The sequence below is a fragment of the Myotis myotis genome, unplaced genomic scaffold (assembly GCF_014108235.1).
Source record: "Myotis myotis isolate mMyoMyo1 unplaced genomic scaffold, mMyoMyo1.p scaffold_m19_p_2, whole genome shotgun sequence".
Lineage (NCBI taxonomy): Eukaryota > Metazoa > Chordata > Mammalia > Chiroptera > Vespertilionidae > Myotis > Myotis myotis.
Genome location: NW_023416324.1, coordinates 185,593,517 through 185,618,935, shown reverse-complemented (window position 1 = coordinate 185,618,935; position 25,419 = coordinate 185,593,517). Strand labels below are relative to the sequence as shown.

Sequence of the window (25,419 nt, the reverse complement as noted above, 5' to 3'; positions counted from 1 at the left end):
GTACTTGTGGATCAATCCAAATAATTAATTAGAATTTAAATGCAAGTCTTTGGGGTTCTTTATTAAACCTTTACCACCACTTTATTCCATTAGTAAATAAGATGAGTAGTGATTTTATTAAATCACATTCATCACCTATAAAAATGTTAAATTTCTTTATCATTGAAGCTTTGGACTTCTCAAAGGCCATCAGCATCCAAAAGACAAGAGCCACACAAGAGTCATTTTCCTGCTGTGCCCCGGTCAGAGTCCCTATGTTTCCCTACCAGAGTTCACACCCAAAGGTCTCCTGAACAATTTAAGCTCACTTGGACAGTCTTGAAGTCCTAAGTAAAAATAGTTTATCCCAAGTTGGCCCAAAGGAAATAAAAATCAGTCAAAGTGAAAAGAAATAATTTCATTATTTGGACTGCCTAATTACATAAAGGTAAGCAACAACAATGAAAAAGCAAATATTGAGTAATATTATGCACATTAAAGCAAACGTAATAAGGATGGATTAGGTGCTCCACTTTGTGAGGCAAACAGCCCCACTAAGCCTTTGGTATCCATCAGAACTGTACTTTCATAGTTGTAAAGCAAAAGTCTATTTCATCATCAGTGTATTTTCAATTTGCCTACATAAGTGAAAGCACTTAGAACAGTGCCTGGCACATAGGCAGTGCACAATAAATGCTGGCAATTGCAGCAGAACAGCTTAGATAGCATCCGCATATTGCTGAGAGAAAGAGGGAAGCGATAGGGGGTCGTTTTGTGTTAGCGAATTCAGTTTTCCAGGAAAGTTAAAAAGGGATTTTGATCAAGTCTGAAATTGAACAGTCATGAAGTTTCATGAGTTCGCCAACCCTACCTTTTCAACCTGTTTAGCAACATATTGATTCAGAAAATGTTTTCTTTTGAAAAACAGCAATCATTCACTTCAAATTTCCTAAGTTAGCCTGCTTTAGTTTATTGGGGTTTGAGGAGATACACCAAACGCCTGACTTCTCACTGACTCTATTTTATAACACAGCTCAGAAAACCAGGCTGTGCTCAATTAAAAAGCAAAACAAAACATAGCCCAAAGGGTAAAACCAACAAGAAAGTGATTTAACAGGGATTTATAATAGATGTTAATATTAACTGATAACTCATGCTACATTACCAGGTAAAACTTTTTTACTGTTTAATCTGAAAAAACCGATTTGGTCACCAAACGAACTAAAATGTTGTTTGTTTTCCCAAGTACTGAAAGAGTTTGGTAAGCTTACTAAAAATTAAAGTTTTTCTTTACAAACATATTTTAATATACTGAATATATCATTCCACATGAATATATAGGAAACATAAAAAATTTTAAACGAAATGTAAATTCCAATGCACAGGAAGAAAACTGAGTGAGAGAAATGGAAAAGTTATCAATTTTACAACGGACTTTACTGCCACTAGCCGTATCTCCTTTAGTGTGAGGCCTGTGGATGAGAAAATTCCACCTTAATCAGGTTCAAATATGCAATTATCAGTGGTATCTTCAGGTTTCTAGTCACGTGCTTAAGGAAGCAATAATATGCTCCATTGAAACGGCTTCAATTTTAGGAGAACCTCCTTATACAGAATAGAACTAGGAACATTAGAATGCCCTTGCCCTTCAGTGTAGGGAAATGAGCTAGGCTTTTAGGTTTACTTAATTACAGAGTCTTACTATCAAAAATAGTTCTGTAACTTAAAAAAGAATACTTTCTTTGGTAATATTAGATGACATTTCTGATCAGCGCCCATAAAAGCTCTTTAAAAAAATAAAACAATACTTCAAGATATTGATATACAAGTCTCAAAGAATTGTCATGTGAAAACACACAGGCTCCTTCCTTTTTCTGTTCATAAAAAAGCAGGCTATCTCTACGCAGTCTCTGCAGCTCCAAGGAATTTCATTTCTGTGGCTGCCTTCCGCGGGCGGGCTGACCCACCCCTCTTTCGGAATTCTGCCGCGATTTCCTCGAAGGACTTCCCTTTGGTTTCTGGAACTTTGAAATATGTAAACAGAGTGAAGGCCAAGACCACTCCAGCGAAGAGGAAAAACACATAAGGTCCACAGAACTCCTGCATGGAGAAGAAACAGAGTCCCAGTTAGCAGTCTTTGGGCCCTACCTTCTCGGCAAAGTCAGTTTGCACGACCTTGGGCTGCTTACCGCGATGTATGGGAAGCACAGAGCGACGATGAAATTGCAGGTCCAGTTGCTGAATGCCGCTATGGCTAAAGCCGCAGGGCGTGGTCCTTGACTGAAAAATTCGGCCACCATGAACCAGGGGATGGGGCCGGGCCCAATTTCAAAGAAGCTGACAAAGAGGAAGATGGCTACCATGCTCACGTAACTCATCCAAGCGAATTTATTCTGAGAAAAACAAAACAACAGTAGAAGTGGGATCGTTGGCTGCGTCTTCCTTTAGCTAAGTAGACCCTCCCTGAGTGTAACGGTCACATGGCTCTCTTCCTGGTGATGATGTGCAATTAAGTACAAGTTATTCTAGTTGGAGACAAGTTTGTTCTAGTAGTCTGAGTCATCCTTAAATCTTTTGAGCCCTATTACAGGGAAATCCTGATTAGGATTTTATATGATTCTTAGTCACCCTTTTCCTGTGAAAGAGGCAGGGTGAGGATCCAGTGACCTTCGCTCCTACTAATACCTAGGGTGCTAGGGAGGGTGCAGGGGAAGTAGCGCTTGAGGGTGCTGGGCTGGGAGGGCCAGATCCTTGCCCAAGGTCACACAGGCCGCTGCTAGCAGAGCCAGCATTGCAACCAGCTTGGGGCTGACCCCAGAGCCTGCCTTCCCAAACTAGTTATCTCTTCTTTACATTTCTCCTTTGTATTATATGCTGCTTCTCTGGCTTTACTTCATAAATCATTCTCAAGGTTTTTTGTTGTTGTTTTTTGACATCCAAAGCACTTCAACATGGAGCACAGGATTGCTATCCTACAGTAACCAAAAATGTCAGTGGCACCAAACTCACCAGGAGCACGAGTCCCACAGACATGAAGACGGCACAGACAAACATCCCGCTCATTCCAATCAGAAACAGAGAGCGTCGCCCCGCCTTCTCCACGAGGAACACCTAGGAAAGTTTTAAAACATGTAGGCTTGATGCTTAAAGAGTTTTGACTGACAAAGAGGTCATTTTAACTCATAAAGCTGGAAAGTGGCAGTTTTATTATCCCATTTTACGGATGTGGAACTGAGAAAGGGAGTGACTCTTGACTGAGGGGCTATCGTTTTGTACTTTAAAACAAAATTTCAAAGATATATATATATTTAAAAATTTAAAATGTTATCTATAGTCCTGGAGGGTGATTTATAATTTGACTTCTGATTAGGGATGATTTTTTAAAAGCTGTCACTTGCTCAAAAACTTTCACTGAATAAAAGGATAAAGTCTATAGAGGAATACGTATTCAAAATAATCAAGATATTGTTCCCACTCCAAAGGGGTTGGCGGGGGGGGGGGGAGTGGGGTCAAAAAATGAAATTCCGCAGTAGTTTCCTTTTAGGCAGTCTTAGAATTTGGGTTACCCAATCTTGACAACTTGATGCTTTCCATAGCAAATCCTGTTACACATAAAATGTTTTAATCATAATCTCTATACTAGAAAAACAGGTCGAAGGGGGATTTGTAAAAAAATATTATCTCAGGAGACAAAAGAATGCAAATAGTCCCTTGGATGGCATCCCAGTATCAGGCTTTCATTGGTTCAGAGTAGCCCTTTGGCTTGTAAAGGCATTATCTCTAAAGGCAAGTCTCCATGCCCACTGGTGTTCCCATGTTATCTGCTCTTCCCCCGCTTTTCCAAGGTCTGGACAAAGCTGCCTTTTGATCTAGGTGGCCAGGCTATAATTTATTGACCACCCTAAGTTAATAGTTAAAAGTCCCTGTGCAGAGAATGAAAAACAAGAGACTAAAGTATATTGAGTATAGTATTGTGAAAAGCACAAGCTTTTTGAACATCCTGCATTCCAAGATAAAAATAAGCCCAATTACCCTCATTTTAGAGTGAGTTACATTAGTTGGGAAGTTTTTCTTTTTATTTTTGGTTGTTGTTGTTATTGTTATCTGTGTGCTTTAATTCTTAGATTGCTATGTTAAATATTATTATTATCAAGATACTAAGTCATTCCTTATATAAGGTATTTGGTCTTATGAAGCGTACACAACCTCTTCCCCTTGTTGGAAATGTTTTTTCCAAAAATAAATAACATTTGACATTTGTAAAAAATAACATTTCAAAAATAACAATAACATTTCAACTTATGCACCACTTCTATTTCATCCTCTCATAGTACCACACAACAGGTGCCTCACCACAAGCCATGGCCTTGTGAGCTCCTTGGAAGCTCCACCCAATGGCCTAAAATAAGAATTTGTTGAGTTTGTTTAATCTTACTAGAGGCTTGCTTTTTAATTGAGAGGACCACATTTATTTTTTTAAAGAAAAATTTCAACCACGAAAGGAGAGGAATCTAGGTACAAGACCCAATGTTGAGGGAAATGACAAGCTATTGGCGAAACCCAAGGGGCTTAAGTATAGAGCAAAGGAGAAGGAACCCAAGGAGTAAGTCCTGTGTCCCCAAGTGAGTTATTAATTCATGAATGAGTGATTACTGGCCAATAAAGAGAATGATTCTCACCAGAGAGAACCAGATAATCTGCTCAGTGATGCCTCATCTCAATACAGTTGGCTGGCTATTCACATATAGGACTCTTCCCATGATCTCCTTGGTTTTACATACCCAGAGCATGAGGACAATGTTATTGATCACTTTTAGATCACAAGGGTTTGTTTTGTTTTTAACTCCCATTTCTAGACTGAGAAACAAGCAGAATAAGTTAGGGTATTTTACTTACAGAAAGAGCAGTAAAAACTGTGTTGATGGCACCAACTCCAATGGTTGCATAAACAGGTTGGCTGAGTCCAGCTGTCTGGAAAATGCTGGTTGAATAGTAAAATATCTGCAAAGTGATAACAGTTTAGCCTTAATCATGAAGCCTAGCATTGATGGCTTTAAAGCAAGAAATATTTTAAGTTGTTTGTCTTCAGGTGCTTCTATGAGACCATGGTCCCTAGAAGAACTTCCTAAAGATTTTATCTGACCTCTCCTTCTAGGGAAGGAACAACCACAATTACCCTTCAGTGTTTAAAACTTCTGTTTGCTTAAAAGTCCTTTTATATTTAGCTGAAAACTCTGCATATGCATTTTCTTTGTGTTTTTTTAAAAAAATTTTAACCCTTTTGTTAAAGTATACAATACATACATAAAAGTACACATGTCATAAGTTACAGCTCAAATAGTTTTCACAAAGTGAACACACCTGTATAACCAATACCCAGATTAGGAAATAAATCCTTCCTTGCTTTCCTAAAGCGCCCTAAATATCACTTTATTTTCTCAAGGAAACTCATCCAACTTCTACCATCACAGATACATTAATTTCAGTGGAGATAGAGAAATCTGGTTCACAACCTAACAGCCTTTATTACTTTGTTATGTTTTTACTTTTATAACAGTCTTTTAGTTCATTTTGTTGTCCTCTCATCCCCTGTCATTCTTTCCCCACATAACATGCCCTCTTTCTGCAGACAGGGCTGCTGCAGGAGGCCTGTGCAGGCTGGGCTCAGCGAGGAGTGGCTTACAGCACACTGCACACTGTCCCACTATTTTTAGGCCGCCCAACAGCCTCACGTCCAGTGTTTCCTGGTTGCTTCTAAGTCAGGCACTGGGATGGAAGCTAACGCAAAGAGGTTCAGAGAGATTAAGTATGGTGCCATGGAATGTACAGGCAGAGCTGAGATAGGGGATAGCAATTTGGTCTGTGAGCCCCAAAGTTATAAAGAGTATTAAATAAAAAGAAACATCAAGGACCCTTAAAAGAGGACAAAGACCACAGCAGAGCAGTATTCAGCCTGTGGAGTGAGGTTCACTTCACAGGCATTGCTTTCTTTGCCTCCTCTAAGTCTCTGCCCACCATTCAGTCACTCACAAGGTGTCCTTTGTGGATCTGAGATTGGCTCATTATAGAGGAAGCCCAAATCACATTTTTAACAGCAACGGAATCAGCTTTGTTCTTTCCTTTGTTTAGTTTCTTATCAAATGCTTAATTATTTTCTTCCAGTAACTAATTGCCGATAAGACAATTTTAGTCTGCATAATGCAAGAATTTCAATTCAAAACCCCAAAGCCAGCAAGTTTAATGCTCAGTATGTTTTTCAATCATGTCTTTTCTACCACCCTCACTCACCATATCATATCAGTTCATTTTATTGTTTATTTTGTGTGCATGTGCTTTCTCCCCAAATATAGTAAAAGTTTCTTGGATGGCAGGAAACTTTTTGACATCTGGATATCTGCTATACTTCATTTAAATAGAGGGGACCATGGACTCTTTTAGCCTAGGCCCGTGGTCAGCAAACTGTGGCTTGCGAGCCACATGTGACTTTTTGGCCCCTTGAGTGTGACTCTTCCTAAGCCTTAGGAGTACCCTAATTAAGTTAATGACAATGTACCTACCTATATAGTTTACGTTTAAAAAATTTGGCTCTCAAAAGAAATTTTAATCGTTGTACTGTTGATATTTGGCTCTGTTGACTAATGAGTTTGCCGACCACTGGCCTAGGCTATTATAAATCCCAAATTTGATACTCAACTCTAGAAGCCCTTTGTAATTTAGTTTTCTTTGATATAATTACTCTCTTTTCCCCTCTTTTGTACTTATTATGACTTTCGCCTTTTTACCTTCATCTTAATAGACATACAATACCATTGGTTGTTGACATTTTTAAAAATTGTAAGCTAATTTTAGAAAGCAGATGAGGCAAAACAGAAAATTATTGCTCACACAATATTTGCTTATAGTAAGACGTGATGTTAACATTTTAAAATGTCTGTTAGCTATTTAAACTTATACCCCTTTCCTGCTCTATCTTAATTCGCTTTGCTCTTAAGAATTGGGGGGTGACCTGGGTTTTGGAGGCGTCTGTCCAGCCACAGAGTGTATGCTAGAGGCACCCCAGCCTGCTGAGAACATCTCTAAGGACCTCTACATAGAAGTGTATCCAGGGACCTATTCTGTCACTGTGGGTGCAAATGACTTAACCAAGAAGACTCAAGTGGTGGTTGTTGATTCAGGACAAAGTGTGGACTCGGTTTTCCCCATCTGATGTTGACCATCACGTAGCCTTTTTTTTAAGTAGCAAGGAGAATGAAGCCACCATGTGATTCTGTTAATATTTATATACATCAATCCTGCTCTTCAGGCTGGCCTTCCTGAGACCTGGAGATTGTCTCTTTCAGTGCCTATTTTAACCTCCAAAGTTTTTAACCCTTACCCTCTTCTGCCTAAAAGCAATAATGATGCTGTCTGAATAGTTTTTACTGCTTGCTTTCCAACTAAATGATAATTATGATAATAAAAGGAGAGATTTGTAAAAAAATAAAAAAAGAATTGGGGGGTTGGGGGGTGATCTTAAACTTACCCCATTGATTCCAGAAAACTGCTGAGCCATGTGCAGCATCAATGACACCAGAATAGGCTGTCGGTAGCTGGAATTGGTGAAGAGCTGAATTATGGAGACTTTCTGTTCACTTGATGCTTCTGATCTTTCTTTTCTCATCTCAGCGATGTCTTTGGTGACATCAACACCTCCTCTGAGTCTTTTCAAACCTGTCCCCCAAAATGATTACATTTATACAACTCAGGTAAAAAAATAATTTATATTTAGTAGGTAAACGAAAGAGCTACAGTTCTGCATAGCCTCTCTATTACTTAATAACATGCTCTTTGGGAATTATTTTTTGTTAAATTAAATCCTACTTTTTTATTTCAAAAAAGCAGTACATTTGGCTTCATCTTATGATGAAGAGAACTATGGTCCTCATTATCCCTGAAGCATAATGCTGCAAAGGTCTTTTAGAAGCCTATGGTTGAGTCCAGTACTCTGCAGGTAGGCTTCTGATTTGGGTTGGAGTGAATATCTTTGGGTGAAAAATGGCATGTACCAGTCATATTAAAGCGATCTTGCATGCTGTTCTTCCATGTAATCACTGACTTCATTTGGAAAGCACTAGGACTGATTTCATGAGTAACCATTCACACCCACTGTTTCTCATTAGTTGATAGTTATAAAAAAATAGGTAGAAGGTAAAACCACTCATAGACTTACTTTTCTTTGCTTTGTTTTCCTCATCCAACTTGATGTAAAGGTATCTGGGACTTTCTGGACAGAAGAAGAGCAGCAGAGACTGTAGGACAGCTGGCACAGCAGACAAACCAAGCAGGATGTGCCACAGCTCACGATTGCCCAGGATGAAGTCAAGGCCAACAATCTGAAAAGGTAGAGGAAGCATATCAACCACAGAACACTTTGGATCTGTCTTCTGCAATAATCTGTTGAATAACCATATTAATTACTTAATAGCAATCCCTGACAATTTTGATTCAAGTGTGCATCAAAATGAAAACTATTACTAGTGTATCTTACCTTATCTAAATTAGGGACTATTTATTTTACAAAGAATTCACCTAGGTTTGTTTTCATGAACTCCTATGGGACATTTAGGATGGGAATCAACCAAACTTTTAACAACTTATTTGATATCTAAAACAACATAAAAAATTATGCATGACTTTGGACCTTTGTTAAAAATTTATTCTTAGATTTCCCAGAACTTAAGTAGAATGGGATTATACAGATAGAGCAATGACTCTAATGCATCCGTGGGCAAACTATGGCCCGCAGGCCGGATCAAATGAATAAAACTAAAAAAAAAAGACCATACCCTTTTATGTAATGATGTTTACTTTGAATTTATATTAGTTCACACAAACACTCCATCCATGCTTTTGTTCCGGCCCTCCGGTCCAGTTTAAGAACCCATTGTGGCCCTCGAGTCAAAAAGTTTGCCCACCCCTGCTTTAATGAGAACAGCTTTGTGATCCCTATTGCAGTAGTTTACCCTCTGGATAGTCATAGGTTTGGGGTTCCAAGGATTCCTTCTGAGACCACAGGGTAGAAGAGAAAGATAGAGCCAGCTTGACAAGAACTGGTCATCATTTACATACTAAATTTCCAAGTAAGACACTCAAAACAAAGGAAATCCAGACAGCCAAAAATTTGAAGTTGCCTATTCCTTTAAATCTAAATGGAATAATTTAATTTTAGAATAGCTCCAGAAGTTCAAGATTTGGCTTCCAGGTCACCTCCAGGGCCATCCCAACTGCAACTCCAAGAAGAAAAGTGGGGACTGGAGTAGTAATAATTTAGCTAAAATATCTATGCCTCTATATGACCTACACTACCATTGGTGGAACTGTTTTATTTGTTTGTTTGTTTTTCTGTGTTTGTCTACAGTGAGAGTGGACAGTCATGGAGGGAAAAGTTGGGTAAAGTAGAGAATGGTTGAAATAAGGGATGAGAGTTTTTACCTGACTAATAAGAATGCCCGTGACAATGGCCAGCTGGTGAAGAGCGCCAATAGCACCCCTGAGTGTGGTTGGAGCAATTTCACCAATGTACATTGGAACCAGGCCTGAAATTAGCCCTGCATGAGACATGAACATAAGTGTTAAAGTAAAGCCAGGACTATCTCAATAACATTAATTTGGCTTACGTATAGTCAATACTCTGATTGAAAGTCTCTTTCTGAGTCTGTTGAAAGGAAGAACCCTGGTTCTCAACCATAGGCAGAGGTTATGCAAAGAATACTTGTTAATAGATTCCAAATAAAGTTGTAGTTGGATATAAGAATAGAAAGAAATTGTTAGTCAAGTATTTGGCAATTATTTATTGTCTTATTCAATTTTTAAAAAAATCTATTTTGTTAGTATATAGCTTGCATTATAATGCCTTTAGATCTTAAGAAAAGAGAATGAATAATGTGATAATATTCTTAAAAAATAATATTCTTAATCTAGACTCATGGAATTAAAGGGAATTAGAACATATCTATGCCAACAACATTACTTGATCGAGGTGAGCAATGACTTACTTAAGATAACAGTGTAATAAAGTGTTAGTACGAGAGCTACAAGCTCTATCTGAATTTCCACAATGTGGAGTTGCTTCAAGATCACTGTTAGAGTGGTGGGTGGTATAGAGAGGTGGAAGGGGGCTCTGCTTGTGATATGCTTCACAATATATTTAGAGAATTTCTTTTCAATTTTACCAAAAAGATTTTGTATTTGTTACTGTACTTTATTTTTTTAAACCTTTCCTTTAATTTTAATTTATTAGAGTTAGAAAATTTAAAACATAGGTTTTTCTTGAAATTTTCATTTTAATTTACAAATTTTATTCTATTAATCAGTCTTATTTATAACTTAATAAGCTAAGATTTTGTAAAGATTTTACACTGCATTTGCAAAGATAAAATTTGTTTTTTGACATTCAATATCAATTTTTATTAGTTTCAGGTGTACAGCAGAATTGCCAAACAATTATATAATTTACAAAGTGATACCCAGGATAATTCTAGTACTCATGTGGCACCATACCTAGTTATTACAATATTATTGATTATATTCCCTATGCTCTACTTTATATCTCCGTGACTATTTTGTAACTACCAATTTGTACTTAATCCCCTTATCTTTTTCACCCAGTACCCTCTGGCAACCATCAGTCTGTTCTCAATAGCTGAGTCTGTTTCTGTTTGGTTTGTTCCCTTATTTTGTTCTTTACATTCAACATATAAGTGATAGCATATGGTATTTGTCTTTGCCTGACTGACTTATTTCACTCATCACAATACTCTAGGTCCATCCATGTTGTTGCTAATGGGAAGATTTAATTATTTTTTATGGCCCAGTAATATTCCATTGTATATATTTACCACATCTTTTTTATCCAATTATCTGTTGATGGGCACTTGGGTTGTTTCCATATCTTGACTATTTTAAATAATGTTGCAATAAACATAGGGGTGCACATATTTTTATGAATTAGTGTTTTAGATTTCTTTGGATAAATACTCAGGAGTGAAATCACTGGGTCATAAGGCAGTTCTATTTTGTTGTTGCTTTCATTCTATTTTTAAAAATGGAGAAAAGAGAAAGAAAAATAAGATTTGGAACTTTTAGACAGTGTTATCATTTGCATTTTTCAGAAGAGGAAACTGAAGCTCATATTCAATTAACATTTCTAAGACCAGACAGAATCAGTGCCAGAATTGATTCAGTGTGGACCCAAAGCTCTTTCCTCATGTGGGTTGACTTTTTACTTTAATAAAGCTATCCTGACTTTCAGTTATTTGTTTTAACATTGAAAATAATGAAAAGAGACATTTAATTAAATAATTTAGGTTTTTATTTCAACTGGTCATTGAAGATGCATGGAATTATAGTTTTTCCCCTTTGCAGGTAAAAGTGTTATAAATATTTGATACACCATTTTGTTCCCTTGCCCCATCTCTCCCACCCCCAATGGAAATTAGTGATTTGAAATTGCTACAGTTTGGGACAATGGGTTAAAACCTTGGCTCAGAACTATTAGGGCATCACTGGTATTGAGAACCTAAAGATTTGGCTGTTTTAGAGAGCGAGAGATTCTCCCTTTTGTTCCGGCCTCTGCTGATTAGTTGCCTCTGAAAATTCGAAAAGTTGTTCCCAAGAAATAATGATTCCAGTAATTTATATGGAAACTTCATAGGAGGAGCATCCATCCTTCACTCTGAACTCCTCTATGAATTGCTTCTTCCTGATTCCTTCTCGCTGTGGTCACTGCTGCTTTAACCCTTCACCCGGCAGGTCTGAAATCTGACAGGGCTGGGCTGTATAGTCTGAAAGATGGGCCTTGTATCAATGTCTTTCCAGATAGAAGAGGCAAATACATAGGAGGCCAGATAGACTACCAAGGCCGAGTCAGAGCTTCTGGATGTGTAGATCTTCCGCTGTCTACAGCACCTTGGGAGTAATGCCAATAGCTAGAATTTCATGGTAGTTCACCGTAGTCAGATTCTATGCTGAACATTTTACATGGATTCTCACAAGCACCCTGCAAGGTAGATATTATTCTCTTTATTGAAGAGAAGGAAACTGAGAATAATTTGTCTGTGGTCACATGACTAGAAATGATGTTGCTGCCGTGGGAAAGAAGACAGCTTCACATCTCCCATTTACTGGTCCCAAACCTCCCTGACTCAGGACTTTAACTTCATGCTATTGCCTATCCCTTTTGTAGTGCCACATCAGACTCAAAATATTCCTTGAGTGTATGTGTGTGTGTGTGTGTGTGTGTGTGTGTGTGTGTGTGTGTGAGGGGGGGGGGGGGACTTACCACAGTAGAGTCCTGATACAGCTCTTCCTGAAATGATAAGAATGTGAGATGGTCCCATTTTCGAAAATCCCATCAAGAGAGCTCCAGCTAATGAAAGAATGTTTGCTATCAACATGGCTTTGATTCTGAAATTTTAAAAAGCAGGGATAATAAATTTAGCATCAAACCTTGATAAAATTACATGTGTTCAGAGCATGGTGACATTTTTTACCTAGGAGATTTCTTTAATTTTGCTGAAAAGGCTAGTTGAGGGAATCTTAAACCATGATTGATACTTTGATTTATCTACAAACTGATGCATTAACAGTAATATTTATAATGAAAGAATCTGGATTTTATGCTCCTGATCTCCACATTTTGGTGGAGATGAATCAATTTTTGATGATGACTAGTTCGAGTTAAGATAAGACTCTAAACACTTTTTCAAACAGTTAATGTATTAAATTTTCTACAAGTTGATTGTTTTAAACACAATTGCCGGGTGATAGCTAAACTCAATTCTGTACATGTAATCTATGACACCTTGCTTTCCGCCCCCCTCCCCTTTCTTTCAATGGTACAGGTTTTTAGTTGATGTAGATAATGAAAGGAACTTTAAAGTTTAATTTCAAAAAAAACCCATTAAATTTCCTTTATTAAGAATTATTTTGACATAAATTAAAGCATACTTTTACTTTGAACTTTATCATAATTATTGTAATCTTAACATTATATGTCAACACATTTTCAGAATCTATGCATTAATGTTAACTTATGTAAAATATGTAAAAAAGCTGACAATAGCAACACAAACATTTCAAAATTAATCTTGTGAAATTTGACATTTTAAGATATTTATTCCTTTTAAGTGGGAAAGTGAGGTACACTAGAAACCTTTTTCAAAGTAGATGATGATAAGGCCAATGAAATATTCTGAGTGGACAGGTATGAAAATGCCTGTGCCACAAAGAATGTAATAAGCACCTTGTTCTGTTCTATTTCAATGTTTCAAACTTTAAAAAGTGAGCCTTTTCTAAGCAAGTATCTTTAATACCAAACAGATATTTTTAAAGGCTAAAACTATGTAATCTCATACTGTAGTGATTGCCCAACAGCCATGCGATAGGCTGAATAATAACCCCCAAGAGCCTACATCCTGATCCCCAGACCCTGGGCATATGCTACGTTATATGACAAAAGGGATTTTTCAGATGTGATTAAATGGAAGATTTTGAATTGAAGAGGTTATCCTGGCCCAACAATGTAATCACAAGTATCCTTATAACAGGAGGCAGAAGAGAAGGTGAGGTGATGATAAAGTAGAGATTGGAGTGATGTGTTTTGAAAATGGAGGAAGGACCACAAGCCAAGGAACATGGAAACTGGAAAAGGGCAAGGAAATGGATTCTTCCCTTGGAACCTGCAGAAGGAGCCAGCCCTGCTGACATCTGGACTTCAGCCAAGTGAAACTGAATTGGGGCTTCTGACCTCCACAACAGCAAGAAAATAAACTGGTATAGTTTCGAGGCATTAAGTTTGTGGCAATTCATTATAGTAGTAATATGCGGACATTATTAAGTACCTAAAGGCAGGGAAACAGTGATTTAGAGCTGATCAGCTTCAGAGCTGTGGAGAAAAAGACAGGGTGTTGCTCTGTGAAGTGCTTTTTCTCTAAACAAGGACAGAGGGCAGGGAAACCCAATGAATTACCTTAAAAATGGTTACTAGCTAGTTAATAGTATATTCTATTGGGTGGGAAGGGGGAGGTGAGGGGAAACGAGATAAAGTCTTAAAAGAGATAGCCTGAAAAGTATGTTTGATGCCAGATTGCTCTAAAGTCCTTTTTCCTTACTACCAATGGATGCTGGAGCACTTTACATAACTTAGATTTCAATATCTGACACAGACAACAGTGTGGTATGGCCTGAGGGGAGGAGGAGTAGGGACTGGGTGAAAGGGGACAAAGGGAGGGAAAGTGGGGACATCTGAAATAGTGCCAACAAAAGAAAAAGAAAAAAATAACTTCTGCTCAGACGAGAGAAATGGCCAAGGATAAATAATCTAAAAAAAAAAAAAAAACAAACCAAAAAAAAAAAACACCACTTGAAGTGGTTGAATCAGGGAGAAGAAAATATATTTCTAAGTATATTTATTTAAATCTCCCTCTAAATACTCCTCTTAGCATAGGACTATCGCCCTTGTCCTCATCATCAACAAAGAAGACTGCGCTCCCTGCCTGCTCACTCTGCCGAGACATTGTGCTAAACCCTCTTTACTCCTCCTTACTCCATTGGCACAATAATGCCACAAGGTAGGGATTATTAAATATATATTTTTTCCGCATTGCAGATGGGAAGAAAACGTCTTAGAGAACTTAGGTAACTTACACATTTTCACACAACTATTAAGTGACAGAGCTGCGAGGTGATCTGGGTGAAACCAGGGGTTAAGTTTTCATTTTAGTGAGTTCCATTTTCCATACAAAAGAGAGAAAGCATTCCAAGACCAGGAATGTTTGCCTTTCTTCATTCCCAGTGGTGTGGATTGCACAGACCAACGTCACCCCCATCATTGCCTTTTAATTAAACTGTAAGCCCAGAGTCTCTGGAAAAATTGACCTTGAGAATCCGAACTGAAAAATAATGGTCACAGATATATATTGGCTATTATACAATGACAAGGAAAACTTTTTTAAAAGGCAGTAATGGAAAATACATTTTTATTTATTTATTTTTAACTGGTGAAGTAATGATCCCGGCAATAAGGACTATCATGCCATTTCTCAATGAAGCACCTCAGAAAAATGGTTATGCGGAAGAGACTGAACTCTCTAGTCTTATTTTTAAATTAAAATTTTAATATTATGGCTGTTTTTCATGGAGAATCATTTTTTTTCTCCAAGAGCTGGAGGAAACCTCACTTTTCGTTACCATAAGTTATTTGATAAATGGTTATTTGACATTATTTGGGGGATGACCGATGCTGCTGTTAAATCCTAAGAGTTGAAAGGACATGCATTCTAGTTCCAGCTCTAGGACACTGATTCAGTGTTTTAAAGTAAGTCACCGGACCTCTCAAAATCTTGTCTCTAAATGAGAGGCAGCAGGGCTTACATTTTTTTCTTCAGGGATGGGAAGAGGTATAAAACATCAGTAGCTGCTGAAAGACTTAGTTTGCCATATTTTAAATTTTAACTTAATTTTGCTTAATTTTATTTATTTTAGAAATAATAAAACACCAGTAGGTTGATTAAAATGGGAGGAACTGACCATTTTCTTTTATTGTAGAGGAAAGTCCCTTTCAAATAAGAACAAAAATAAAACGTGGGTTCCCATGCTACTCAATACTTAAGGAAATTTCTTACAGTCTTCTTATTTAAAAGCTCCAGTACAAGAGAAAGAAGTTATCAGAATCTTAATAACCAGAGATAAAATTATAATTTAAAGTAGGAATTTTATGAATGAAATAAACTGTAATTCAGAATTACTAAGACAGTTATATCTTAGCCTATATAATTTACATTTTAAAGGTTTTGAATTTTCTAAATTTTCCATATTTGTATAATTATTTTTATCACTAGAAAAAGGTAATTAATAAACAAAAGATAGACGTAAAGAGTAGAAAACAGATTTAAAGAAATAATTAGCTTATTTTCTAATTTTATTATTATTTTCTTTTGGGGGGATAGGGGCATCCAAAGAGCTTTAGTATGTCACATGACTAAGTAAAATGTAAGTGTAAAGGAGTTGCACTGATGTTTTCAGTCCAGAACACTTAATAGAAACCAGAGTAGAGAAATGGAGACACCACTGGCTTCATCTTTGGTTGGGGCTTGGATATAGAAGTAGCAGCAGCTATCAACCTCTTGCCAAGTATACTGAGCAATTGAGGGCTGGGGAATATTGACTTGATCTTAGAACTTGACTGAACCAAATGCCAAATTCTAATTTGAAGATGAAAAACTGGATGTCTGAGAAATGGAGCGATTTGGTGATGCAAACAATAGACTCCCAGGTTAAAAATTCCACTCTTGGCCCTTCTATTGAGCTCTAGAGTTAATCCTTTTTGCAGTGGGTTCTTAATATGTTTTATAACTTAGAAAGCCAGAGAATCAAAGCAATTGTCTAAAAATGCACACCAAACTCACCTTTGTGGTAAATACCTCCACAATTAAGCAGACTGGTGCAACAGCTTTTTCCATTATTTGGTTCAACACTGATCTAACTCATAGGGTCACGTGGTAAAAAAACAACTCAAAAACTATTCCACAAAAAGAAAGGTGATTTCTTTCTAAACTAATTCCAATAAACCCCAAATACGAAAGTTTCCGTGTTTCTGCTTGCTTATGAAATTTGCCTACCTTCCAAGCTGGTCCCCAAGCCACCCACCGAAGAATGATGCAATCATTCCACCAATTGCAAAGCTGGACACAGACAGGGACCATAGCATGGTGATGAGGCCAGAATCTTCTTCCACAAGCTCTTCGTCAGGCGGAGGGGTTGGCGTTGAATTCATTAGGTTGGGGGTTCTGGGCATTTCCTCTGTACTGGCGATAGCATCGCTGCTGAGAGCTTTTCGGTCAGCCAGTGGAACATCCAAAACATGTCTGTAATGGGTAATTATTATCTGAGAAAACAAAAACATTTCAAACAATCTATTTTTATTCATTTTTTTTCTTTAGAGTATTTGTTAGGTATTTAAACAGGATCATTCCAATTATGTGCACTACACACATACAAACACATGTAGATTTATTTATAGTTGACCATCATAATAATAAAAGGCCAAGAGGCGTCACAACCAAATGACCAGTCGTCATGAGGTGGCATTGACCACTTTTCGGTCCCTCCCCGCCAACCTGCAAGTGGGGGCGGAGTGGGACTGGCAACTGGAAACTGGCAAGCGGGCTGAATTGCTGACCTCTTGGTCACTTTCTCCCCTCCCCGCCACCCCCCGCCAGCCTCCCATGGATCAGTGCTGGTGAATGGGGGAATCGGGGTGTGTGGCGGGAGGACCAGGCTTGCTGTCAGGCCATTGGCATCCCCGGATCTCATCCCGGGTTGCGGGGGCGGGGCAGGGTGGAGGGTGGGCTGAGGCCTGCAGGAAAGCGGGTGCTGGCAACTTCACTTCCATGCATGTGAGCCGGCCGGCCGCTGATGGAACACGCTGCCCGCTCGGGGCGCTCATGCCTGGACGGGTAGGTCACCAGCGTGTCCCACAATCTCAGTGCCTCAAGCCGCAGCAGCAGTGGCAGCATCACCCCGAGCAGGCAGCGTGTTCCATCAGCAGCCGGCCCAGCGCATGCACATGGAGGTGAAGTCTCTGGTGCCCGCTTTCCCGCAGGCCTGAGCCCCGGAGCAGCCGGGGATGAGCTGGGGATCCCCACAGTCTGACAGCCCGGCAGTGGCAGAGGCAGTGCTTGACCTGGGGACTGGCGAACGGGCAGAAGATGGCCCGGATCACAGGAGGCTAGGCCTAGGAACCCTACCTGCATGACTTAATCGTGTGCTGGGCCTCTAGTACTCTATAAAACAGAGGCCACAAATTCCAGTGCCAACAGGAGCCAGGCAGGAACAAATAAATGAAGGAGGCAAGGAGAGCCTTGATGACTCGAGGACTGAAATACTTCTCTACTATTGAGGCTATAACAGCGAGTGAGCAGGATTATGGTCCTCGAGAGCATCTGCCCCACCTGGGGGAAGCTGCAAACACGAGACTAGTGTTGATGAACTTTAATTTTTAAAAAGAAGATGGAAATCTGGGTTTTCATGTAAAAACTGCCAAGTTTTAAATGCGGTCTACTATTCAAATTGAAAATATTCTGCAGGCTAAAAAGATATAAATCTGCACTAGTGTTACCCCTGCACAAGAGGATTTAAATGGATTTATGGAAATATTTTAATGGAAACACAAAAATAGATATAAGAAAAAAAAATTGGGAAAGATACGATGAGGCCCGAAATTAAGTTAGTATACAAAATTCAAACACTAGGTGCTATATCCTTGCTAGAAGTGAGCTATAATTTAGCAATAAACTTCCTAGCAGCCAAGGCATAGAGAAGAAAACAATTGTGTATACTGATGAATTCCAAAGATGAAAAAAAGCCTCAGTGGCCCCTGAGAAGGCACTGAGACCTAGAGGACCTCACAGAGTTCAGTGGGTAACAGAATGAACAATGTTCAAAACTGAATTGCACAGAGCCATACATTATAATGTGGCCCACTAGGGGCAATAATCATAGGGAAGTATAACTGAGTAAACTATACTTTCAGGCTATCTTCCTTCCATGCCGTTCCTCTCGATGACTCTTTGGTTACTATTCAGCAGCAGCGAGCTGCAAGGACCTCTGACAAGGGGTATAGCGGCCCTAGGTTCAGGGCAAAGTCCTAGGTTGCAAAATCAGCTGAGTAAGGGAAGGAACTGACATCTACACTAATAAAAGAGAAACATGGTAATTGGCGTACAACTACTACCCTTTTCATTGGCTAATCAGCAAGATATGCAAATTAACTCAGCCAAGATGATGGCCGGCAGCCAGGCAGCTTGAAACTAACATGAGGCTTGCTTGCCTCAGTGACGGAGGAAACCAATGTTCCCCGCCTGCGACTGCAGGCCTCTGAGCCTGCAGTTTCAAACACTGTAACAAATACCATTGGACTTCAGTCAGCAGATTCGCAACATTGTAAGCAAAGGCCAGAAACCTACTTTCAGCCACGGAGGCCTAAGAGCTGGAGCCAAGCCTCAAGGTAAAGCTGGCCCAGAATAAAATTAAAAAAAAAGAAAAAAAGGAGCGGTTGGGAACTTCAGTCACTCCCAGCCTGAAAACAGACCTCAGCCCCTCACCCAGACTGGCCAGGAACCCCAGTGGGGACCCCCACCCTGATCTAGGACACCCTTCAGGGCAAACCAGCCGGCCCCCACCCATGCACCAGGCCTCTACCCTATATAGTAAAAGGGTAATATGCCTCCCGGCCCCGGGATCAGTGTGACAGGGGGCAGTGCCCAACCCCCTGAGCAGCCCTGCTCTGTGCCTGATAGGCGGGAGCTCGCCAACCCCCCCACCCCCCACGGGCCCTGCTCTGTGTGTGTTGGGGTAGAGTCATAACCTCCCCATTGGCCCTGCCCTGAGTGTGAGAGTGGCGGCGCCCCAACCCCCTGATCGGCCCTGCTCTGTGGGTGATAGAGGGCGGTGCCCCAACCCCCTGATGGGCCCTGCTCTGTGTGTGACGGGGCAGTGCCCCAACCCCCTGATTGGCCCTGCTCTGTGCATGACAGGGGGTGGCGCTGCAACCTCCCCATCGACCCTGCCTTGAGTGTGACAGGGGACGGTGCCCCAACCCCCCAATCGGCCCTACCCTGAGCGTGACTGAGGGTGGCATCACAACCTTCCAATCCACCCTGCTCTGTGCATGACGGGGCAGCGCCCAACTTCCCAATCGGCCCTGCTCTGAGCCTGACCAGGGGCTGCACCTAGGGATTGGGCCTGCCCTCTGCCACCCGGGAGCAGGCCTAAGCCAGCAGGTTGTTATCTCCCGAGGGGTCCCAGACTGCGAGAGGACACAGGCCGGGCTGAGGGACCCCCCCTCCCCCCCAAGTGCACAAATTTTTGTGCACCGGGCCTCTAGTGTTATGATAAAAAGAAGTCGGACCAAGACATTTGCCTCATTAGAAGGTCATGCCATATGGATAACCTACACAGAAAAACAACTGTAAGGAAATACCCAAAATGTTCTCAGCAGTTTGCTCTATGTGGTAGAATAATTATGGTGATTTCTTTCTGCAATAGGCACGTGTAGTCTTCATAATCATAAAAGGTGTGATTTACAAATACCTTAAAATAATTCCAAATGTCCTTCTGCTAATAATAATAATAATAATAAAAGGGCCTGAATGACTCTTCTGACGTAACAGTGTTTAAACACAGAAGGAAGTGTCTATAAAGAGGGCACCAAGCCAGATGCCAGTGGGGAATCCTGGTGTTCAGGCCTGTGCTTGAAGGAGGGAAACCTTAGATTAATTTCCCCTGGAAGACTGAAAAGGATGGTTTAAATAAGAATTTGAAATAGTCTCCCAGGAAAAGAGGCTCTACCAATTATGGTGATATTGAGCCAAATTTCAGGAAACCTGATAAATTGGCACATGTCATTGCCCACAGAAAATAGCCCCCCTCTCCCTACCCCCACCCCACTCCACACAGTATTGTATCCTAAATCTTTCAACCTCAGCGAGGCCTGCCACACTCACGAAGATGGGTGGCACGTAACCGGAGCACATCTTTTGGTCCAAGGAGCGACTCATTTCAGATGATGGACTGACAGGCCAGCACACATTTCACACATTCACACCCTGCGGGGATCTTACATTTTTCTTGGAGTCCAATGTTGTAAGAGAAGCAGATGAAATACGATTGATTTGTAGAAGTCACCTAACAAATATTTGTACTTGCACCTTATGCCAGCCTTCCCCGCAGCATCCATTCTCCCTCCCTTTCTCTTTCTTTGTCTCTCTCCCCTTCACTAAACACTTTATTGAACACCCTCTTTACACCAATCATTGTGCTTGGCACTGGTGATACAAGACATCAATTCCACACTAAGAGACCTGAATTAGGGCAGAAGGAGTCAAGTCCTGGACACGCCCCCCCCCCCCCCCCCCCCCCAGTTTGTTACAGGTTGTGGGAGTTGAGAAAAATGGCATCCCTCTCCTGTCCATTCACTGGATATCAGAGTAGAGATGCACAAAATCAATGAAAAAAAACTGATAGAAATTGTTTGATATTTTAAAAAATACCCATCCAAATGATCATCACAGAGAAAACCCAAATGTTGTTGGACTTCTTGACTATTATTTAAATGTTTTGTATTATTTTCCTTTGAAGCACCTATAGGAGACAGGAGTACAGGGAAGGACTAGAATCTTTTTAATGTTAGTGCTTCTGATGGTTTTAATCTGGCCAGGAAATGGGTGAGAGAAGGCTGTTGGGAGGCTGAAACTGGGGAGAACATGTTAAAGTTCCTGATGCATGGTGAGTTGGTGCTCAATGCATTTGTGCACAGAGTGAAACATATCCTTCTTTGGCTTTCTCATATTCCCTGATAGTTTCATTTGTGTATGGCTGAGAGGTCTGAGTGAATGCTGCAATAAATAAGCTTTCAAGCTTTACAAAAGATATCCTAAGGCACATGGTATTCTGACTAAAGTTTTCTGTAAGCTCAGCAAATATCAGAGTCAAAGATCAAGAATTATTGCTGTTTACTTTCTGAGGGTTATTAAGTGATGAGGCGTCAAAGTCAAGTTCTGAGCTCTGGAACCACACACATGATACCTGATAGAAGGCTGTTCCCCACGTGGACACACTTAATTTCTCTGTACAAGGAACAGATATCTTTCTGTCATTGACAGAAATTGCCAAAAGGAGATTTGAATTGTGAATGTTTTACTTGCCTGTTGAGGGGCATTGATCACACCAATGTCATATCCAAACTGGAAGGAACCCAGCACGGCAGTGAAGACAGTGAAAACCAAGGTCCCGGTGATCTGTGGGGAATGAGACACAGGGCTGGGACACATGAGGCAAGGTCAGCTACCCATCTACTATCACTCTACAGTTTGGACTTCTGGCAGGCTCCACAGGCTGGTTCTTGTTCCTTGATACTCACAGTGAGCCCTATGCTCCCAGCAGGTTCATTCATACCAGAATGTGAGAGTCATTCATGGTTTTCCTTACACTGCTGACATTGATAAGAGTTGGGGATAGCTTTTCCCAGGAGAAGAACCAAAACTCTGGCCAGCACAGCTCAGTGGTTGAGCATTGACCTCTGAACCAGGAGGTCACAACTGGATTCCCAGTGAGGGCATATGCCTGGATTGCAGGCTTGATCCCCACTGTGGGGTGTGCAGGAGGCAGCCTATCAATGATTCTCTCTCATCATTGATGTTTCTATCTCTCTCTCCCTCCCCCTTTCTCTCTGAAATCAGTAAATATATATTACAAAAAAAGATAAAAACAATCATTTATGCTATTAAGAGAAGTAAAATCAGACAGCAATAACAAAGAGTTGGGGAGCTCCTGGACGTTGCTATGGTACAAAAATACTTCAAAATTTATACAAGGGGCACCAACCAGTCTTTATCATAATCCACATTAATATCCAGGTAATACTTCAGGATTTTCATATAGTTGAACCTAGAGTTGTGGGTTAAGAGCTATTATTCACCCCTCACTCCCTATAGCTATAAAAACAAACAAACAAACAAACAAACAAACAAACAAAAATATAGAAAGGGGCAGAGCATTCACCCTTTCCAACTTATAATTACATATCTAACCACCTCAGAGAAACCTTATCATGCATTTAGAGCCATATGTAAGGATATTTTATATATGTGTGATAGCAAAAATTATGGAAAGAACCTAATGTCTTTCAACGGGAAATAGCCAAATAGGTTCAAATGGATCATGATATATATACATCAGATACATACAAGCTGCTATGCAGCAGTTAAAATGAATATTGTGGTCATGCATTGACATTGTTAAATGACAAAGGAAGTTGTGTACACTCATTAATGTTTTTCAAAGGCTTAAATCTGAGTATTTTTTGATCTATGCATGTTGTATGTAATTCATAGAATATGTTCTTGAAAACCATAAAAGGATGATCTTTGAGGGGGAATGTGAGATCGAAGAAAAGGGGTAAAAGTATTTTTTCTCTTATTTATATTATTAGACATTTTATAAGAAAACTATTTCATGTGTAATCTCTTCATTTTCCAGGTGAGAAGCTGAGTCCAAATCCTTTGTCTGAGTCAGCACATTCAGAGTGAGGGTGCAGGTCTTCTGACCTTTCCTCTCGTGCTTACCCCCCCCCCCCCCCTTTCCAAGTCTGGGTGGATTTACAAAGCCGAAACATTGTGCTTTACCTCAATTCTTGTTCCTTCTGGGTTCCATTATTAGGCAATTTCTCAGTTCTCAAGAAAAGTCCTACAACATAATTCCTAAATTCCCCTACGGGAAGTCAATGGTAGTTATAAACGAAGCTTGAGCATCTGCTAGGTGCCAGGCAGGGTGGTAAGCACATTATCTTCCCTTTCGTAGTATCTTCCAAACTTCAGTTATTTGAACGCCACCTTCATGATTTTTGCCAAAGCTACATACCATCTTTATAGTTATTTACTTAATATTTGTCTTTCTATTGTCTTCAAAGTTCTAACTGCTTTAGCTTTATTTTGGGCTATAATAGGGAATCCCAATGCCTTAATTATTCTTTAAATATACATTATATAAATGCACAACTATTAATACTAAAATGTTCGTCACCCGAGTATCTCTAATAGTATCTCAATTACTGCCTGATCATAAAGAACTTTTATAATCCTGAATATCCTATATTACATCCTTATGCTATATCCCAATATGTTCTTATTTTATCACAATATAGAAAATCCAAGCTCAGGTAAATAACAACCCTGGCCTCAGAGCAGATAAGTAGCTTCACCACATCCCAAACCCAAGCCCGGCTGACCACAAAGCCCGTGCATCAAGCTTTGTCACTTTCCAAAATGAAGAAATGTCCAGCAGAATAACTCACAACAGATAAATTTAGAGGTCTACCCTGAGAGGGGTACAGATTTACATACTTGCATGATGTGTGTAGGGGTTGGGGCATTTGATGGGGGGAAACTAACAAGGGAGCAAATGAAAATACCCTTTTTATTTTCAAGTTTTTATTTTGAAAGGTATTATGTTTTATTTATTTATTTTTTTATTGATTTAAGAGAGGAAGGGAGAGGGAGAGGGAAAGAGAAACATCAATGATGAGAGAGAATAATTGATCACCTTTCTCCTGCACGCCCACTACTGGGGATAGAGCCTGTGCCCTTGACCAGAATCGAACCTGGGAACCTTCAGTCCACAGGCTGACACTCTATCCACTGAGCCAAACCAGCTAGGGCAAAAGGTATTATATTTACAGAGAAGTTCAAAGACTCTGTAACCTTCACCTGTGTTGGCCGATGGTTAACACCACATTTGGTTAACTCTCACTGTGCGTGTGTGTTTGTGTGTTGTTGTTGTTGTGGCCAAATCATTTCAAACTAGGTGGAAGATATTTGAGTCACTTCACTCCTAAAACTCCAGCATGTTCTCACTAAGAATAAAGACATTCTCCAGCATCATTACAATGCCATTATCATATCCAAGAACCTACTAGATATACAAATGTTATGTAATATGCAACCCCTTTTCAAAATTTCCCACCTGCCCCCATAATGTCCCTTAGGGCTGTTTTCTTTCTCCTTCCATGATCTAAGAGCACTTGCTGCATTTGGTAGTTAGTTCCTAATTTTCTTTAATCTAGAACAATCCTTCTACCTCTTGTTTTTTATACATTGACATTTCTGAAGATGTCATTACAATTTTCATTATGAGTTAGATTCAGGTTAATCTGCCCCCCCCTCCCTTTTTTCGCATATTCCTTTAGTAGTATGGTTATGCAGAATCACTTGAGAAGTTACATAGATTAGTCAGAAAACAGAGCAAATATCCTTAAAATCCTAATTACTGAACAAGAAATTAGGATTCTAGCAGCCAAATGAACTATCAATTGACCAAGAGAAGTAGCTTTGATCTGTTGTAGCTATATCCAACATCCCCCAAATCCTCCATACGCTCACTGACTTGAACGGCTTTGCCTATTCATTTTCTCAAAGCTGATTCAAAAATGAACAGGACGCTGCTTTACCTGATCTGTCATTTTATTTGCCTGGGAGTCCTCCTCTGAATTCCAGGTCCTGTCGTGAGTGTGGCACATGCAGCTGGCCAGCTCCTCTCTGTCTTTTTTTCAGCTTTCCAAGACTAGTTATACATTACAGGAGAAGGGGGAGGGCAAGGAAGGAATGGGCATAGTAAAAGTCCAAGTCTAATCTTGCCAAGGCTATTGATGAGAATTGAATCAATACATGCATTGCTGCAGAGACCTGTGGCTTTCATACCTTTGTTCCACCAGGAAAGGACATAGGAGCAGGTCCTTTAGGCATAAGTTACAAACCAGAGGTGGTCACATTTTAAAGCGTGAGCTAAGCGTGGCAGTCACCGGGGACAGGTGAAAAGCAGATGTGGTGTGCTGGGCTGCCATGCCAT

The 25,419-nt window shown here is 39.9% G+C and overlaps 1 protein-coding gene across 2 annotated transcripts; it reads right to left on the bottom strand.

Moving 5' to 3' along the window:
* Window positions 1–382: 382 nt before the first annotated feature.
* Window positions 383–25,135, bottom strand: SLC2A2 (solute carrier family 2 member 2). Of its 2 annotated transcripts, none has more exons than XM_036352511.1 (11): window positions 25,022–25,135; window positions 21,723–21,815; window positions 16,638–16,903; window positions 12,299–12,423; window positions 9,451–9,566; window positions 8,189–8,351; window positions 7,502–7,689; window positions 4,876–4,980; window positions 2,989–3,090; window positions 2,169–2,372; window positions 383–2,079 (listed from the first exon to the last, which is right to left on the bottom strand). In XM_036352511.1, the coding sequence occupies exons 1-11, from the start codon at window positions 25,088–25,090 to the stop codon at window positions 1,879–1,881; spliced, it is 1,632 nt and encodes a 543-aa protein (XP_036208404.1). In that variant the 5' UTR covers window positions 25,091–25,135; the 3' UTR covers window positions 383–1,878. The 2 variants fall into 2 exon arrangements, with proteins under 2 accessions (XP_036208404.1, XP_036208405.1); XM_036352512.1 differs by having other exon boundaries at window positions 21,723–21,837; window positions 25,022–25,099.
* Between the last annotated feature and the right edge of the window lie 284 nt (window positions 25,136–25,419).